This window comes from Myodes glareolus, chromosome 2, assembly GCF_982192425.1.
Source record: "Myodes glareolus chromosome 2, mMyoGla1.1, whole genome shotgun sequence".
Classification (NCBI taxonomy): domain Eukaryota; kingdom Metazoa; phylum Chordata; class Mammalia; order Rodentia; family Cricetidae; genus Myodes; species Myodes glareolus.
The window spans coordinates 67280564-67299364 of NC_142027.1; the positions used below are offsets into that span (position 1 = coordinate 67280564).

At 48.3% G+C, this 18801-nt stretch overlaps 1 protein-coding gene across 1 annotated transcript in view; it reads right to left on the minus strand.

Annotated features, from left to right (window-relative positions):
• The window catches only part of Itgb5 (integrin subunit beta 5), a 109809-nt gene that overhangs the window by 47405 nt on the left and 43603 nt on the right, over positions 1-18801 (minus strand). The window contains exon 5 of the mRNA XM_085685486.2: positions 15368-15536. Within this exon, the coding sequence (XP_085541612.1) occupies positions 15368-15536 (169 nt within the window). The remainder of the gene's footprint in view (positions 1-15367; positions 15537-18801) is intronic.

Genomic DNA, 18801 nt, shown 5'->3' on the forward strand with positions numbered 1-18801 from the left:
CATTCTCCATTGCTTCTAGGAACAAAGGTAGAGATTGACCTCTGTGACCCCAAGGTGTGGCGGCACACGTCTTTAATCTCAGCGCACGTGCTTTGTAACTCTCTACCGCTGCGTCCCTGCCTACTCCCGAGGTTTCACCTGGGACTGGGAGCAGTCAGCCAATCCGGGAATGACACGTCCAGGGCAGGGTCTGTTTCCTTTATAAGGGATGGGTTCCATCTTATCTGGGTCCCCACGGCCGTGTTGGCTTATGCTCTGCTCCCAAGAGACATAAAGCTATTCTGCAGAAGGATCCTAGTGTTCCGTGTGGTTCTTGCTGGCGAGACGGTAGCGCGGGACATCTGGTGCCGAAGCCCTCGGGACGCCGAGGAATCTTGACCACCGCACCGACGGGGATCTCTTGGATTCACTTTGGATTCAGGAAGGATTCAGAACTGCAGGGTCTGCATATCAGAGAGGTAATGTCTGTTCCTGGATTTTTCGGTTTTGAGCTCGACTTGTCTCCGCATTGGGAAGGTTTCATACAGGCCTTGATGCTTATCTTAGCAATTCTCTTATTTTCCATCAAAAATTGCTTAAAAGATGAATCTTGCCAAGCGGTTGTTGCAAGGGCGGAGGAAATTCAGGACAGAATATCAGAAACTGAATGCAGTGGGAGGTTAGACGCGCGCGTGAGAGAAAAAATTAAGGAAAAAGGACCCTCCAGGAATTCTAAGGAAGTAGAAATGGGGGAGAATATTGGCCCACAAGGCCAAAAGTCTTCTGCAGAAGAAGAGGAAGGAGAAATGGATACAGAGGAGGAAGTAGAATTAGCCAACGGCAGGGCCATGAGGTTATCCCAAACGGTCCATCCGCCTCATTATAGGCTACACCTTCCCTCAATTGCCCCTTCGGCGCCTCCTTATGAGGAAAGCCTTGGGCCAAAGACCTTTTCATTTATCCCTGATAAGGTCAAGAGAAAGCTACACTTGGCTTTCCCCGTTTATGAAGGGGAAAACGGGCGATTACATGCACCTGTGGAGTACAATCAAATCAAAGAGTTAGCAGAGTCAGTCAGAAAGTATGGAGTGACTGCTAATTTTACCTTAGCCCAGTTGGATAGATTGGCCTTGTCTGCCATGACTCCAGCGGACTGGGAAACAGTTGCAAAAGCATTGCTCATCAGCATGGGTCAATATTTGGAATGGAAAGCGCTGTGGCACGAGGCAGCCCAGGAACAGGCCAGAGCTAACGCTCAGGCCTTAATTCCAGAACAACAGCAATGGACATTTGACCTCCTGACTGGGCGAGGGCACTATGCCGCTGCCCAGACAAACTACCCTTACGGCGCCTACCGCCAGATAGCCGATACAGCTGTAAGTGTGCTTTCTAATGAATGGAAAGGCCCGGATCCCATCTTATTGAGATCCAGGGGAGCTGTTTGTGTTTTCCCACAGGATCAAGAAAGCCCATTCTGGCTGCCAGAGCGATTGACCCGAACAGTGAAGAGTGATCCACAACACACGGATTCGCTTGAGGACCTGGCTGCTGTTCCTCCTGCCATTTTGCGGATGGATGACAGAGCACCGATGGAGGACACTCTTAGCCTTCCTGAAGTTGTTACCAGTCAACCATAGGATGGCGGTGTCTCCCCGATTTTTTACAACCAATAAGATTTTGGGCCCCCTCCCTACTGTCCTAGAGATGATTTATAAGCTTGGCCGTAGGACTTCAGTCCTGGGCCGTGTCTCTCATTCCCCTACTTCAAAGAATGGGTGGGGGTGGAAATGTTTTGGAACAGTCCTATGCTATGGATTAGTGTTTTTCCTATGGATGGTCTGCTGACTCAAATCCTAAAATTGTAGGGACAAAGTGGTTATTGCACAAGCGCTGGCTGCCCTGAAACAGGGGGCCTCTACTGATGTGTGGTTATCTAAAGCAGTAGGGTTTAAGTCAACCAGCTCCTGCACCCCTAGGACTGTGGTCCATTGCACAGGGTGGAGTGCTTGGCTTAGCTAGCCCTGAAGGTTGTCGAGCTGAAGAGCATCGCACAGAGAATGGCCCTCTCTGAGAGATAAGTCGCTCTGCTTAAGGGTTTTCTGCTGTATATTCCCTTTCCCAGAAAAATGGCAGAGGGCAGGCCGGATAGGTTCCAGGTGTCATGAGCCTAGGGACAGATTCCGTGTAAGCCCATTTTTATGTTTTCATTTTGGGAAGTGCGACCTCTATCTTTACCTTCCTAGGGAGTTGCCTTTCTGCAAAGAAGTAAAAAAAGGGGGATATGTGGAGGGCCGGACCACATTCTCCATTGCTTCTAGGAACAAAGGTAGAGATTGACCTCTGTGACCCCAAGGTGTGGCGGCACACGTCTTTAATCTCAGCGCACGTGCTTTGTAACTCTCTACCGCTGCGTCCCTGCCTACTCCCGAGGTTTCACCTGGGACTGGGAGCAGTCAGCCAATCCGGGAATGACACGTCCAGGGCAGGGTCTGTTTCCTTTATAAGGGATGGGTTCCATCTTATCTGGGTCCCCACGGCCGTGTTGGCTTATGCTCTGCTCCCAAGAGACATAAAGCTATTCTGCAGAAGGATCCTAGTGTTCCGTGTGGTTCTTGCTGGCGAGACGGTAGCGCGGGACAAGTCGGGTTTATAACCATGTAACTTTTGTCCAACAAGCAGCTACCCATTTCCTGCTGTGGGCCAGATCCCTTGGAAGGTCACAGATCTACAAAAAGCTTATTCTGGCTCTTAAAGATATTCCATTTAAATGAAAGCAGCAGCTTCAACATACCATGAGGGTATAAATGGAGGCAAATACAAGGTTAATAGAAGCCAGGGAGGGGAAGAGGAGGAAGAAGAGGATGATTTTGATGATGAGGAGGAGATAGGATAAGGATGATGATGATGATGATGATGGGGAGGAGGAGGAAGAGGATAAGAGATGACTGTGATGGAGGGCTGAGGTAGAGAAAGCCCTTTCCAATTCGGATGAAACTCAAGCTGCTCTGGAAGGATGAAGGAGAACCCTTCAAGGAAATGGGAAAAAGAAATAGGGAGGGAGGGAACAGAAAGGCAAACAGGCATGCTAGGCATTGGCAGAAAGACAGGAAAGGGGCACAGCAAAGAGACCCCCACATCGTGGGGAGCTGGAGCCCTTCACAGCTATACCAGGACAAGCCAGTCATGGGACAGGCGCTGGGACAAGGCTTTTCTTGGCGGGACAGGAAGAAGATGTAGAGCTGCCAGGGTTGTGCTAGGCTCTGACTCCTGGTCTGTCATTTTCCGCGTTCTGAATGTGTATGCATACACTTAAAAAGAGAGAATACCACACTACATAAATTACCCCTCAATAAGCCAGGCTTTACAAAGAACCACTAGCTTTATGAAGTATTTATCTGTCAACTCAGTGATTTTATTTCATGGGACTCTAGTCACAAAAGTACCACGAAATTATGTATAACTATGTTTGATCAGGAGTAAGGAAAAAAGGGCAAAGACATGAATATCCTAGTAGATGGGCATGGGGATGTGAACTGAGATAGCCCCTCCCCCCCACTAGAAATTATGTTTATAAGAAGTCTGAAATTAGCCAGATGGTGGTGGCGCACACCTTTAATCCCAGCACTCGGGAGGCAGAGGCAGGCAGATCTCTGTGAGTTCAAGGCCAGCATGGTCTACAGAGTGAGTTCCAGGACAGGCTCCAAAGCTACAGAGGAAAGAAAACCCTGTCTCGATAAACCAGAATAAAAAAGTCTGAAACTACATGCAGACAATGACAATGGAAACAAAGAAGCAGATATCTGTAGTGTGATTACCAACTGCATAAGAAACATAGAATTCTGTTTTAAAAGACCAGGAGACATTGGGGGGAAATGCTGTAATGTGTTTGGAGTTGAATTATGAGTAACCTTTTTATTCCCATTATTTTTAAACTACAAGCACGGCATTTGCGAGACTGATCTTTGAATACTTTGTTCGGGTTCCGTTTTTCTTTGGCAGCTTCTCTGTGGTCTGGTGGAGGCACAGACAGATGAGGGGTTAGGCTAGCAAGGATCAGTCCACACAGAACTTATGTGTGTGCACAGTGAAGGAGACATCTCAGGAAAGAGCCCAGTACACAGAAGTGTTTAATCTACGACTGCTAGATCCCCAAATCAACGTTTGCTGGAAGGAAAGCATCTGGAGCAGGCACCGCTCCACGAATAACAGTAAGTCTACTTCCTCTAAGTAGACTCCTGATCACTAAATGGTGTCAACAGCCTTGGCCCAGAGGTCAGGTCACAGGAATGGGTCAGAACACAGGCAACTCACCCACGCAGGCTGTCAGCTTGCAGACTTCACACGGCAACTCCAGAGTATTTATATTCAAAATAAACTGCCTACTGTCTGGCTGTCCATAAGGTTATTGGTGTTGAAGACTTGCATTTTGTATTCCATGTTCAAGACGAGGAACAACACTGGGATTTTATTCCTTTGAAAGGAAGTTACTGAACTATGATGCAGAACATCCAAGGGAGCTAGAGGCCAACATCTCTGGAAGAGATGAATCTACGTTCAAGTCTCTGCTGTGCTCCACCTGTGTTTCTCTCAGCCTTTGGGAAACAGAACTGAATCTGCTTGGCATGGCTGTTGCTGGGCCTTTCTACACAGTAGATCTGAAAAAGTGCCTGGCATATAAAGGAACCTATCATGGGACTCAAAATTATTATTCAAGGGCCAGGATTAGCCAGTTTACCTTTCTCCTCTTTCACTACTTGGTAGTAAGGCCACATACCTGTTACAGGGACTATGAATTATTCCAAAGCAAGTGGTTAAAAAGCCCTGCACTAATTAAGAACCTGCTGCATGCACGTTAAAGTGGCCAAAGTTAAGTTGACCTTGTGGCACACACCTATAATCTCAGCACTTAGGGTGCTGAAGCAGGATCATGAGTCTGGGGCCAGGCTGGGCAGAGTGAATTTGAGGTCATTCTGAACTACACAGTGAGACTCTGTGTAGTAGCTTAAGAGAGAAATGTCATCAGAGGTTTGGCCATTTGCACACCAGGTCCCTATTTGGTGGTACTGTTTGGAAAGGTCCTAGAACCCTTAGAAGGAGCAACCTTGCTACAGGAAGTATGCTACTAGGGGATGGCTTTGAGTGTGTTTAAAGTCTCTCCCCACTTTCAGGTTACTCTCAGCTTCCTGTGTGACAAGATGTGAACAGTCAGCTTCCTGTTTCAGCTGCCTGCGACCATGCTTCCCCGGCCACAGCGGATTCTCTCTCTCTGGAACCATAGCCAATACAAACCTTTCTGCATGTGGGTTTTGGTCATGGTGTTTACCATAGGGACAGAAAAAGAATCAGAACACCTGGTCCCAAAACAAACAAAAGACCTCAAAGGCTGAGGAAAATCTGTGGAAACCAGACCCCTCACAACTCTGCGGCTGGAATTATAAAATGATACAGATACTTTGAAAACACACTAACAATTCCTTAACAAGTTAAGCACTATGATCAGACCAGCTAACCTGCTCCAGGTATTAACCCAAAAGAAACAGAAGTATATGTCCGTTAAAAAAAGACAAGAACATTGATATTCACAGAGCTTTCTGGGAATAGACAAAAATTAGAAACAACCCAAATCCATCAGTAGGTGAACAGCTAAACTGCTGGGTAACAGTGCAATGCTACGCCACAAAGGGAATGAATGAGTGGATACATTTGCCAGCAAGGAGGACTCTCGGAATAATGGCACAGAGTCTAACAGGCCAGGCAAAAAAGAATAATGTACGGTATATATAAAATTTTAGCAAGTAGATCTTATGTGCAGTCAGAGTCACTTTGTGGTTGCCTAGGGGAGATGTAGAAGGAGAAATGACAGGGGTACAAACTCACGGTCTAAATGATACGTTCATTAGCTTATTGACTGCGGCGGGAGACTTGCATGCCTGCCAAGGTGCCCAAGTGGAGGCCAGAGGACAATTTGTGGGACTCAGTTCTCCCCTTCCACCATTTAAGTGAGACCTAGGGCTCAAACTCAGGTCGTCAGGCTTGGTGGCAAACATCTTTACTGGATGAGCTATCTCACCAGTCCGATATTATTTTGGATTTGATGACGGTTTCTTGAGTAAATACACATGTCATTTTCTTCAAAGGGGGCCAGGTCCAGTGGAATGTACGTGTGAGTAATCCTAGCACTCAGGAGGCTGAGGGCAGAAGGATTCCAGGTTTGAAGTCAGCCTGGGGTACATGTAAGAGACTATTTCAAAACCCAAAGCAAAAAGAAGATAAAAAGTGTGCCAGATACACGGTTTACGTGTATGGTTTACGAACGTTAAGTTATTTTAAAGACCACACAATATATAATATAAAATAAAGAACATTTTAAAGGCATATATTTTTAAGGGTTTGTTTTGCTCCGAGTGTAGTTTAAACACAACACATTCCAAGGGCATGCCTGTGGCCGGGAGGGGACTAGGAATGTCACACATCGATACTTTTCCTTGGCGGCAACTGCAGGCTTGAAGTTAGGCGCTGGTAGATCTGGGTTCACAGCTGCTTCAGCTTACCTGTGTGACCTCGAGCGAGGCACTTAATGTTTGACAAATATCAGCGTGCTCCTCTAGAAGGAGATAACAACTACTAATAAAACACAGCTGCTGAAAGGAGTAAACAAAATGCCACACGGGGCAGCCAGCCGCATACCTGCAGCGTGGTAAAGGCAGTAACTGGTACTCACTGCCAACCACTACCCTTTCCATGGAGCCAGAAACTCCCAGCTATGCCTCTAACTCACAAGCTCCCCACCAGCCACTCTTCCCGTGATGTTTATCTCCTTTCTCCTTATTTGCATTTCCTAATTTTCATGTTGAATGTTCTCTTTTTGAAAACGATTTCCCAAAGGGTCTACCTTTTAGCTAAACCTTTCTCTAAGCCTGAGTAAAGTCAATGCGTAAACAAAACTGATGTCATTAAACAGACCAAGGTCAGCCCTCGGATGAAAATGTCAAGGGCGGGCGGAACGGAAGCTCACTGGACTCCGGCAAGAAACCTGGCACCTGGCCAGGACTGCGGTTCACTTGGCTTCTCTGTCTGCTGGTTAGACACTGCCAGCCCGCTTTCAGCTTTTAACCTCTCAGTCCACATTCAGTTTAGGTGACCGCGCCTCTTAAGTCACTGAGAGACAAGCAATGGGTCCCCTCCTCACTAGTCCCTACAGTGTCCCACAGCTCCAGAAAGATGGTGGTCAGTCTGTACCCTTTTGTCCATCCTAAAACTTCAAGCCTCCTGCTCTCTGCTCTGATCTCACTGTCCCCAAGGAAGGCGGGCTCCTCCCTCCTTGAGACAACACAGCCCGGTAAACCCCACCCTCTCTGGAGAACATCCCATCAGTCTCTCCCTGGTTCCTTCCCACGTGCTTAAAAATATACTTGTAGCCCAGTGATCATAACCCTTCTGTGACCCTGCTTCTCCAATGGACTCTCATGCCTCATCTCTCTTAAATGTTGCCTCTGTTTCCTCGCTCGGTTCCCCATAATCTGACCTCTCTCAGCTGCCCATAGAAAGGAGAAGTAGGGCTTGAGAGTTGGGGACCAGCCCTTCCCAGTCTAAGAAAATAAACAAAAGCTGGCTACTCCCCAGGGCGCAGACAGACTCGCTGGCTTATTCATCTCCAACAGCTGGCCCCAGAGAGCCTGAGGCCTGGAAGAAGAGACTGGGGTGCAGGGGGTTCGGTTTCTGTATTTTGAGGACACAGGTCTCTAACCTCTGGGGCAAGTTAGTTTCTTGAGGATGTAAGGAGTCGCTTGGTGGCTACAATGTCCGACAAAGGAAAGCGGTCCTTCACACAACAGGGAATAGTTTCCATCCTCCTGTTCCTGGCTCTCCTGAGGGACACCTCCCCCCCACACACACACATACAACAGTAAGGTGGCTGCGTGGGCAACCAGAGGAAGGCACAGAAAGATTTGCTAGATATCAATTTAAAGCAAGCCGTGCTTAGCAAATAAAATTAGTGTAAATGGGAGGAGGTGGTTGTGGTGGCCAATCAAAGCTTAGAAGGGGTGTTGATGAGACCTGCAGGAGACAGGCTCAAGCCAGCTACTGCCAGTCCAAACCCCCAGGGAATGACTGTGTAGAAAAGTCACTGGGAGGCTAGGGATGTGGCTCAGTGGCAGAGCACCAGCCTAGCACGCATGAGGCCCTGGATTCAATCCAAAATCCTGAAGAGGGGTGGGGAGAAATGAAGCAGCGGAGGGAGAGGAGGGCTGAAGAGGGAGGAGAACTGGGGGAGAGAAACATTTTTTCTTGGGGAGGGGTTTCCTACCCAGGGTCTCGCTACATAGTCCTGGCTGTCCTGGAACTCAGAGATCTGCCTGCCTCTGCCTCGCAAGGGCTGGGATTAAAGGTGTGCACCACTACACTTGAGAAAAACAGTCTCCGTGGGCTGGAAAAATAGTTCCATGGTACAATGCATGCCTAATTGGCACCAGGTCCTGGGTTCAATTCCAAGTACAAAACAAACAAATACAACATGCCCAAGGCTCCACAGACCCATTTTGTAAAAAGTTATTTACACATAGCGACCACACAGAGCACGGCAAGTCAGAGGGGCCATTCTCAAGAATGTGTGTTTACTGAAATATGTAAGGAACCCCAGTGAGCATCAGTCAGTCTCTCTCTGGTGCAGGAATCTTTCCTCTGGCATCTGAGCCAATGGGCTCAGAGCCCACACCACTCACTGCCTCATCAGGCAGCTGCTCTGGCACTGAGCAGCAATCCTTGTTAGAAATTCTTCCCTATCAGAAACCCTGGGACTCCAAGCTGCTGCCCCATGGCTACTCATGTGTCCCCTCCAGCTAGAAGGGCCCTTCCCCTCCTCTGTGATAGGTGAAGTCAGTTAATACACTCCTCACAGTATCTCCCCTCAGAGGACAGCATTTCTATGCCCAGCACCACCCACCTACCCATCTCTGCTTTCTTACTATCAACATTTTAAAACAGAGACTTTGAGCCCCTCGCTGTACCTCATGGGTACACAGTAAGTACTCAACAGACTTTCAGATTGTCAAGGGAACACTGTACATTAACCTTTCCAGAAGGGGTTGAGAGGAAGAGGGAACAGGTGCGGAGGAGGAAGGGAAGAGAGGGGGGCAGCCTGTTTGGCCACTGCAGATTCCCCAGCAGACCCGAGCTTGAGGGCCAAAGCGTCTTAACTGCAGCATGGCCCACGGAGGAAATCAAGTTCTCACTGTGGGACTGGTTTCCCGAATGACCAACCACACTGACGTTCGGGCCTGTTTCCATCCCTCTGTAACAATAAACATGTTCTCCTTAGGACTTTGTTTTTCCTGCTTCTAACCATACTTTGCAATGGAATATACTTGGGAGAAAAAAAAATTCTGTTCTGTGGTTAATGAGGCTACAGTGTAGAATTTCTTTCCTTGGGGAAAGAAGTCGCCTGTGACTCAGGGTCCAAACATCCACCTCAAGTCCAAAGCCCAAAGAGTACAGCAGGGTATCTCTGGTGCAGGCTGGGGAGCAGGGGCCAAGCTGGGCTGACGGCACTGGAGAATGTAGGATGTTGAGCCATACAGATTTTCCATTAGGGGGATTAAGGATGGAGCTCAGTGGTAGTGTTCTAGCCTGAGCAAGCGAGACCCGCGGTGATTTCTAGCACTACAGGAAGGAAATGAATAAATAAAGTGTTTGGTTTTTTGTAGGAGAGATGCCGATAGAAAAATAGCAATGATTTCATTTGGACCAGTGGAATGTTTAAAAAAAGGATGTTTAATTTACCCTCAATTGGATCCCCCAATTCAAATAAAACAGTAGCTGGGCATGGTGGTACACACCTTTAAGGCCAGTGATTAGGAGCAGGGCAAGTGGATTACTTTGAGTTAAGGGGCCAGCCTGGTCTACATAGTGAGTTCCAGGCAACTTAGGGAAACCCGTCTATAAAAAACACAAAGTCCTAAGAGTAGGGGCCTTCTCTCAGTTTCTTTACTTTTCTCTCCACCAGAACAGCTACTGAGTTGAGAGTATTGCAATAACCATACTAACAACTCCACTTCAGAGGGCGGATCGATCTGGGAAATTTCCCTGATGGACAATCAAGCTGACATTTGCAACACAAGCGAACCAGGTTGGCCGTGCAAAGAAAGGGAAAGCAGTCCAGAGGGTTGGGAGGTCACTCAGTGGGAGAGAACACTTGCCCAGTACGTCTGCAGGTCAGAGGGTCAACTTCCAGTCTTCCACTTCTAAACCACCCCCCATCGCACACGTGTGTGTATACACACACGCATTGATGTTTAAGAAAAGCAGGTTCAGGGAGGGATGGTAGTCAAGCATGGGGCCTTGGGGCAGGGAAGCCCCACAGTATTGTAATGAGAAGAAGGCAGTTATGCATTTGTTAAAATCTATAGAATACACAATGAACACCAAGACTGAACCCTAGTGTAAAATGTACTGTGTGTGTAATGGGTCAACGTCAGCTCATGAGCTGGAATAAGCAAGCCATATTGGTGTGGGCTATGGCGATGCAGGAGGCTGGAGGTGGGGTGGAAACAGCTTGATGCAATGAATTCTACTAAGAAGACAGAAAATGAAGGAAAACTAGGAGTGTCGGGGAGAGGGAGTTAGCAAAGGAAGCAGCGTGTGCAAGAGCCCTGCTGCAGTGGTTAAGAGACTCCAGGCTGCTGCGGTTGGAGTGCAGCGGCCCTGAGGGAGGCCGAGGAAACTGACATACTGGCCATTAGAGAAGCAAAGCCTCAGGCACCCATGGAGCTGCCTGGACTTGCCCCTGGCTGCCTGTCCCTGCCGCGGTCAGTGAGGGGGCTGCCAGCATGTGTAGATGCCTCCGATGACGGGAAGGGAGGCGGGCACGCGGCTGGTTTATACAGAGGGTGATGAAGATGACCGCTCCAGTTGTTGGTAATACTGAGCTATTTCCCACCCCTTGTGTGAGAACACCCAGCTGTCAGTGGTAGAACCCCCAGCACAGCAAAGTCACCAAACTAGTGGAGTGACGGGGAATCATGTATTAAGTCACAGTCGAGGGGCCAGGAGATGGCTCAAACCAGCCGAAAACACCGGCTGCACGAGCCCGGCAACCCAATTTGATCCAGACCCTGATGTGGAGGTCTGATGTGGAGGTGCTCATCTGTAACTCCAGTACCCTGTGGCAGGGCCGGGGGTGGAAACAGCAGAGTCACCCTTTGGCTTCTCTTGACCCGTCTCATTTCTTGTAGGCTTTAGACTTGCCTCATGTTTCCAAACTTTGTTTTGGAAGCTTGCTGGCCCGTTAGCCTGGAGCCTGCAGCACAGAAACAGAGACAAGACCCTAACTCCACACGGTAAAAATGAAATCCGCTGGCCTCCGCACGCATGTTCACACACTCTCCCTCTACACACACACACACACACACACACACACAGAGAGAGAGAGAGAGAGAGAGAGAGAGAGAGAGAGAGAGAGAGACATGGTGGGGGGGGGTAGGAAGAGAGGGAGGGAGAGAGGCGGGGAGAGACCCAATACTTTTAATAGTTTCCTGAAGACGCTGCTGCAAAGGAAAAGCAGACTCTGGAACCCACAGCCCTGAGGCCACGCTCACCACCCCACCCACTCCTCATCCTCCTGAGGTCCTGGATGCTTCCTGTTTGGGAAATCAGGAAAACAAGCATAGCTCCAGTCTGAATCACCCATCATACATCAACCGGTACAATTTTAGAATAAGGAATAAGCGACTTAAAGTCAACTTCTAGAAAGTTCTGAGGGAAACGGTAAAACGAATAAAGGGAGAAACCATAATCCTGACCCAGAAAAGGTATAAGCAAATTCAGTTAAAGGCTTATAAAGCATTAAAGGCAATGGCACACTCCGGTTCTGACCCAGTTGTGAACAGGACACTGGAAAGAGATGCTGGCGTGAGAGAGACATCACTCAGCTGTGGATGCCTTACCTGCCTCCGACAGCAATCGAGCAGCTGGCGGAAGCCACCACTAGTGAAAGCAGGGTCCTTGTTCTACAAAAAACACCTTTGCAAGAAATATACAGCATGCCTTAGAAGTAGATTTTATTTTATTTATTTGGTTTCTCAAGACAGGATTTTTATGGGTAGCCCTGGCTGTCCTAGAACTTGCTCTGTAGACCAGGCTGGCCTTGAACTCACAGAGGTCTGCCTGCCTCTGCCTCCCCGAGTGCTGGGACTAAAGGCATGTGCCACCACCGCCCGGTTGAAGGAGCCTCTCAAAAGACAGCCATGCAGAACCCTGAGTCCCACAGTTAATAATGAATAAGCCAACCCAGGGAAACCAGAGCAAGAAGAACCCGTGATGCTGTGAGTCAGGCCTGTTCTCAGATCGTCACCAACAGCAAAGGTCACCAGAAGCAGAGGAGCGCATGTGCACACAGCAGGGCAGACTGTCCAGGCAACTCTGGCCCAAGTACACAGGGCTCCTTTCTCCCTCTGTTACACCCAGCTGGCAGGACCAAGTTGAAGAGCCTCTAACCTGGGCAAATGGGAGCAGACCCAGTGAACAAAAAAATGCTTAGGTGCTGTAAATGATATCTGAGCAATCCCTGAAATAACAGGGGGACAGGGTCTCTGTGAACACAAAACATGATTGGCCATGAGTGGTGATCACTAAGGGTAAACAATAGACATGGCGTTAATTTCTTGTTCTTCCCATTACTATGTTTGAAATGCTTCATAATAAAAAATTATATTCATTGTAGAAATTTAGATAAATGTAAAAACTTCTCAGAAACATAAAAACAAGATATAATTCTATAACCTAAAAATACTGCCATCATTTTGGCCTGTTTCCAGCATTTTCTTTCCTTCCTGTATATGTGCACATGTGCACAGATTTGTGTGGAGGCCAGAGGACACCTTGAGGACTGAGTTGGTTCTCTCCTTCCGTCAGGCAGGCTCCCGGGACAGAGCTCAGGCTGCCAACAGGTGCCTCTATCCACTGGGTAATATCACCAGCCCATTTTTCTTTTTTTTGCCAAATAGGAGTTGCTAAAGATTCTGTTTGTTTCGGTGTTTTTTTTGTTTTGTTTTGTTTTATGTAGCCCTGTTATGTACCCTTGACTGGCTGGAACTCACTTTGTAGACTAGGCTGGCCTTGAACTCATAGAGATCCGCCAGCCTCTCCCAAGTGCTGGGATTATAGGCATGCACAACCCTGTCTGCCCCTCAAGTTGCTAAAGATTTTCAATGGTACGATTTTGCTGCCTAGTCATTTACCAAAAGCTAGTCTGTGATCTAGTCCTAATACTTTTGCTACAATAAGAAAAATATATAATAAACCAGGAAAAATGACATTATAAATTAGAACATTTCATATGAGAAAGAAATGTGTTAATACATATCTAAATGTAACTCCACAGCACAGAAGTGGGGAAAAAGTAAAGGGAGAAACTGACAATTTGAAAACCGCAGAATTCTAAACAATGATTAACTTTCCCTGTGGCAAAGGCCATGATGAAACAGGTCTAAGGCTGACGTGGCTCACATGGTGCCTCTCAGTCAATTGATAACTCATCAGGTTCAAGCAATAAGTTCAGGAAATCTGCTAGAGGCCTCTGAAACACCGAACTTCAAAGGGTGGACTACTGCATCCATTGGGATGGCACAGGATTATGCAGGCACAGGAGGACTCTGGTCTCTCTCGGGACCAGTCACCAACGGTCCCAGCACTTGCTGTGTTCTTCATCTAGCATCTTCATCTTCATCTACTGCCGGTCCTGACCTGCAGCTGAGTTTTTCCTCCCCCGCCCCCCTACAGTTTTTAGAGATGACTTCCTCCAAAAGAAAATCCACCGAATTCTCTGGGTAAAGAGATGAAGGCAATCTTACTTCTTTTTCCTGCATTATTTTTCCCCTAACAAAATGTTGAATTTGGCTGAATGTCTGTGAAGACAACGCCTCTCTGATCAAAATCAGAATGTCAGTTAAAAAAAAAAGGTGGGGGGAGTACAATCCATAAACTATTTCACGACATGTGGAAGATGCAGAGATGATTCAGAAGATTCCATCTGGCCTTCAGATTACAAAAAATAAAAAAACAAAAAACACCAGGGACCTCGACCTCTGAATTCGGCCTTGTGCTGCTGGCCAGCAGCCACCCGATGGTGCGCCACTGTGATCTCCCACTCTGAAGGCGCCCCCCAGGTCTTCTCAATGGTGCGGGTAGAGACCCGCTGTTTTCTACGTCTTTTCCTTCCCCTTGGCCATCTCTGTTGCTGTTTGGGGCTCTTATTTCAGAAATGACAACAGTGGACTTAGAAATGTAATCCATTTCAAAGGATTACAGAGGAAAGTGAATACAGGACAAGCCCAGCAAACACACTTAGAAACCCGAGATCACCCGCAGATCACCAAGGAAGCAAGCAGCAGCCACCGTGTGTGGCCTCAAAGCTAGGTTTTAACCTCTCCTGACCTCCCAAATGTCTAAGAGTTCCTACCGCTCCACTGCTGGTGAACCCCACCACTCCAACCCCACCACTGATGAACCCCACCACTCCACCACTGATAAACCCCCAGAGGTTTTCCAGACTCATCATCAAGAGGCTGGAGAGATGGCTCAGTGTTTAGAGCACTCTCTGGTCTTCCAGAGGACCCAGGTTCGATTCTCAGCTACTCACAGGGAGGCTTACAATTAACTGTCTATAACTCCAGTTCTGAAGACTCTGAGGTCCTTTTCTTCCCACCTCCATGGGCACTGGGCATGCATACTTAACATATACGCAGGCAAAAAATTCACATACATAACATTTTTTTAAAAAAATCTTTTAAAACAAGAATGCACTGCTGAGCTTTGCTGAGAACTGCTAAGGTCTGGACACACACCAGGAGGATGAGCCACATGACACCGTACACACGCTTCTGTAACGAGCTGCAGAATAATTAACCTTCTGTTGCTTCTACTAAGCTCCTCTGACAGAAAATTACTTTAACAATAAGTTGTTATCAATCTCCCGCTTATAGATTTCTCCAAATTGGGAACCTCTCAAAGTCAAAAGTTCATTCCTGAACTTTCAGGTCTATGCCCTGGATTCACACGTCACAGAGAAACAAGGGAACAGAAACACAGACATACAACCGAAGACTGAGTGATTCTGTTTCCCAGCTCGATTCCCCAGTGAGGCAATCTTTAAGGTTAAAAAAACTGCATGAGAAAAAAAAGCCAACACATAAACACAGAACAGCTGTCGCCTGGCAAAGACACTATCCCATTGCACAGAGCCACACCCCACCGTGGAGATTGGACAAGCTCAACTCATTCCGAGTCCAGCTGACTAGATTGCTAGAGATTTCCCCAAGGTGTGGCTGAGCTCTGCCTCTGATGTAAGAGTGGACGGGAGCCACGTGCTTGGGTGGCTCATGACCGGCCTTACCTTGCAGACAGCCGCCTGGAGCACAGCATCAAAGCCCCCTTCAGGGGCATCACGGTTCCGGGACACCCTCTGCTTCCTGACTTCCTCGTTGAAACTGTCGACTCTGTCGGTCAGAGGCAGCAGATGGCGGAACCCGAAGGAGGGGACGCAGTTTGGGAATAACTTGTAACTGGAGAGAGAGAAGAGAAGATTTGCTTTTCCATTCATCATCATCTCTAAGTCTTTTCAGTTTTTAATCACACTTCATTATTTTAGCGTGCGTGTATGTGTACACACGCATGTGCAAGAGCAAGTGGGTTCTGGGGATCAAACTCAGGTCATCAGGCTTAGCGGCGGCCACCTCTACCCACTGAACCATCTCTCCGGCCCCATCTCTAACTATCAATCGAGTGCTCTGGTCGTCACTGTGTGCCGGGAAAAACATCAATCAACATTTACCCAGCACCCACCACCTACTCTGGGATAAGCAGAGTGGAGAGAGCAAAGATAAATAACAGCTATCCCTGGAAGCAGGCACACAGCCAGACCACGGAAGTGTGTGGGCAACGGCTCAAAGTGGGGATCGGAGTAGACTCTGTGGCTGGGGGGAAGATTTGTCGAGGGCCTCGGAAGACGAGTGGGACCAGCGGCACAACCAAGGCGGACAATGGCCACACGTGCAGCTGCCGGAAGACAAAGGGCTCACTGGTGAGCCCCGGAAAGTGCTGGCCCAAGAAGAGATACGGAATGGAACGGGAATTCAAAACATTCTTCTGCGCCATCCCTCGTTTATAACATTGCAGTGATAGAGCATCCACGCGCCAGAGGAACCTACATTTCTTCAAATGGGAATCTGTAACTGAGAGCGTTGAAAGACATGCATTCAGGGGATACGGCAAGTGATCCCCTTCCTACAGGAAAGTGGTTCTCAATGACCTGGGCAACAGAAACAGGAAGAGAGGCCTTGCATGGGTTCCTGGGATAAAGGAGGGGGCCGAGCGTGGCGGCCACAGAAAAGAAACGCTAGCGGAGCCATATGAAGAAAGGAGACAGAAGGCCAGTGTGCTGGGCGCAGAGTAAAGGGGACAGGCGAAGCGGACATGGGGGGCAGTCTGGCCCAGACCTGCAGGATCTGTGACCATGTAAATGAAGTCTCTCTATAGAAAAACAAGAGGCCCGGGAGGAAGGCTTTAGAATCCCATTCAAGCTGTGCCTGGGAAGGGAAACAGGCTTAGCAACTGTGAGAGGTCCCACCATCTCTGCTGCCAAGCCCTGCCTTGCCAGAACAGGTCTAGGCAGGCTCCCCTCCTCTGCAGAGAGCCAAACTCTGGCTCTCTAGGATGTGGTCCTACCGCTAACAGTCACAATACTGTTACTAGGTTGTCACACAGACCTCACAAGCTGCTGGGGGCAGATCACGCCCCTGCCCCCTGCCTGGCCACCCCCCTCATGCCAATACACACACACACACACACACACACACAAAATCCACCAGACAGTCCTTTCTCTCCAACTAGACTTTCCTTCCCTTGCCTGCACTGAGTCTTCACAAACACCTTAAGCTTAGACTGGTCGGCTATTTTTAAACCCACACCTCAGGCCACCCAAAGATTTTGTGTGGCTTCCTCATTGTATAGAAACAAGTGTAGACATTGAGTTCCCATTGGAAGAGGGAGCTGAGACCCCACCCACACCTATTTGACAGACAGACAAGCCCAGAGGGGAGGGAAACACATCCACAAATGCATTCCATTCTTCCTCCAAGCTCCTATTCCCTTCTGTTCTTCACGGCCTTGGGTGTGTGCTTGTTGTGACAGTCAGTCGGGAGGAGAGACCTGATAACTCCCTGAAAAGAGAAACCAGAAGAGCTGAGAAGAGCAGCCATGGTGCCTCAGCGCTTACACCTCCCTTCCTGCCAGGGAGCAGACCTGCTCTGGCTGCAGAGAACCAAAGAGAACTTCTCTGTCTGCCGCAGAGAAGCCAGACTGCAGGCAGTGTGCTGTAGACTGGTCAGGGACACCGCTGACGGAACACAGCTTTGCCACGCAGATACTGGGAAGGCGTCACTGAAACGGCACGCCACCTGGGACAGATTTCTGGCTTAGCCCTTAGAGTTGCTCCAGAGTAGCCTGGAGATCTGTGTTTTAGTCACCAGGCAGGAGGTTACCCCCACACATACTGTGCCTGTGCTACAGAATCCCAGAGGAGGGACATTTATGAAGAACTACTCAAGACTATTAACCAGGAAGATGAAAAATAAATAAACACAGAGCTCTCTCTGTGTACACACACCTATGCATTCATGTTAAAGTGAATCCAGAGCTGGGCAGTGGTGATGCGCACCTTTAATCCCAGCCCTCGGGAGGCAGAGGCAGGAGGATCTAAGCTCAGGGCAGCACGGTCTTCAGAGAGAGTTCCAGGACAGCCAGGGATACAAACCCTGTCTTGAAAAACCAGTGAATCCAGTTTGAAGACATTAGATCTAGGCAAATTCTAAAAATAATGTAATATTCAAGATAAGATTGTAGAACGAGTTAATATGGAAGGCACCTCTCTTAGCCTGAACAGAGAAATTATAGACAAAATATAATCTAAAAAAAATCCAAATAGACAGCTGTGATTGAAGGCTACAAGAGAAGAGAAAATGGCACGGAAATGAATGAACTGAAGAGAGGGAGTGGGAGGGGGAAAGAAGCCTGGGTTTGTAGCTGATCTGAGGAGGAGCCCAGGGGAGCCTGGAGCTGCCTGGCTCTCTACAGGAACTCTACAGAAAGCTGGATGTTACTAAGACCTGCAGTACTGAGCCAGTCTGCAACCGCCAGCCTACAAGAGGCAAGGATGCTTACTATCCACTGCAGTCTATGCGCAAGAGAGAAAAACATGAGGTCTAGAGACAAAGTGTGGTGGTTAGGAACACATACTGCTCTTGCAGAGGACCTGAATTCACCTGTAACTCCAGCTCTAAGGGATCTAACACCTTTGGACTCCGTAGATACTACACTCAAACATACAACCCCTCCACCCAACACACACATAATTAAAAATAAATTTTGGGGGGGCATGGAGAGAGAGAACCTCACATTAAAATCACTTAAGGGCTAAAGACAGGCTCAGTGACTAAGAGAGCTTGCTGCTCTTCCAGAGGATCCAAGTTCAGTTCCCAGCACCCACATCAGGCAGCTCAGGATTGCCAGTGACTCCAGCTCCAGGGGCTCCAACGCCCTCTTCTGGCCTCCTTGGGCACCAGCACACATGCACACACATAAATAAAACAGAAAAACACAGACATACACAGGTTCTAAGTAAGGGGCTGGACCTTACCACCCAGTTAATAATACATCTTGAAGTCACTTAAGATCTAAGACTGCTGTCCTACTGTGTGCCCAGCCTGTTTGTCTAACCCGCCTTTAAGAGAATGTAGCACCCAACCTTGCATGCCCTGGATTCCCACGCAA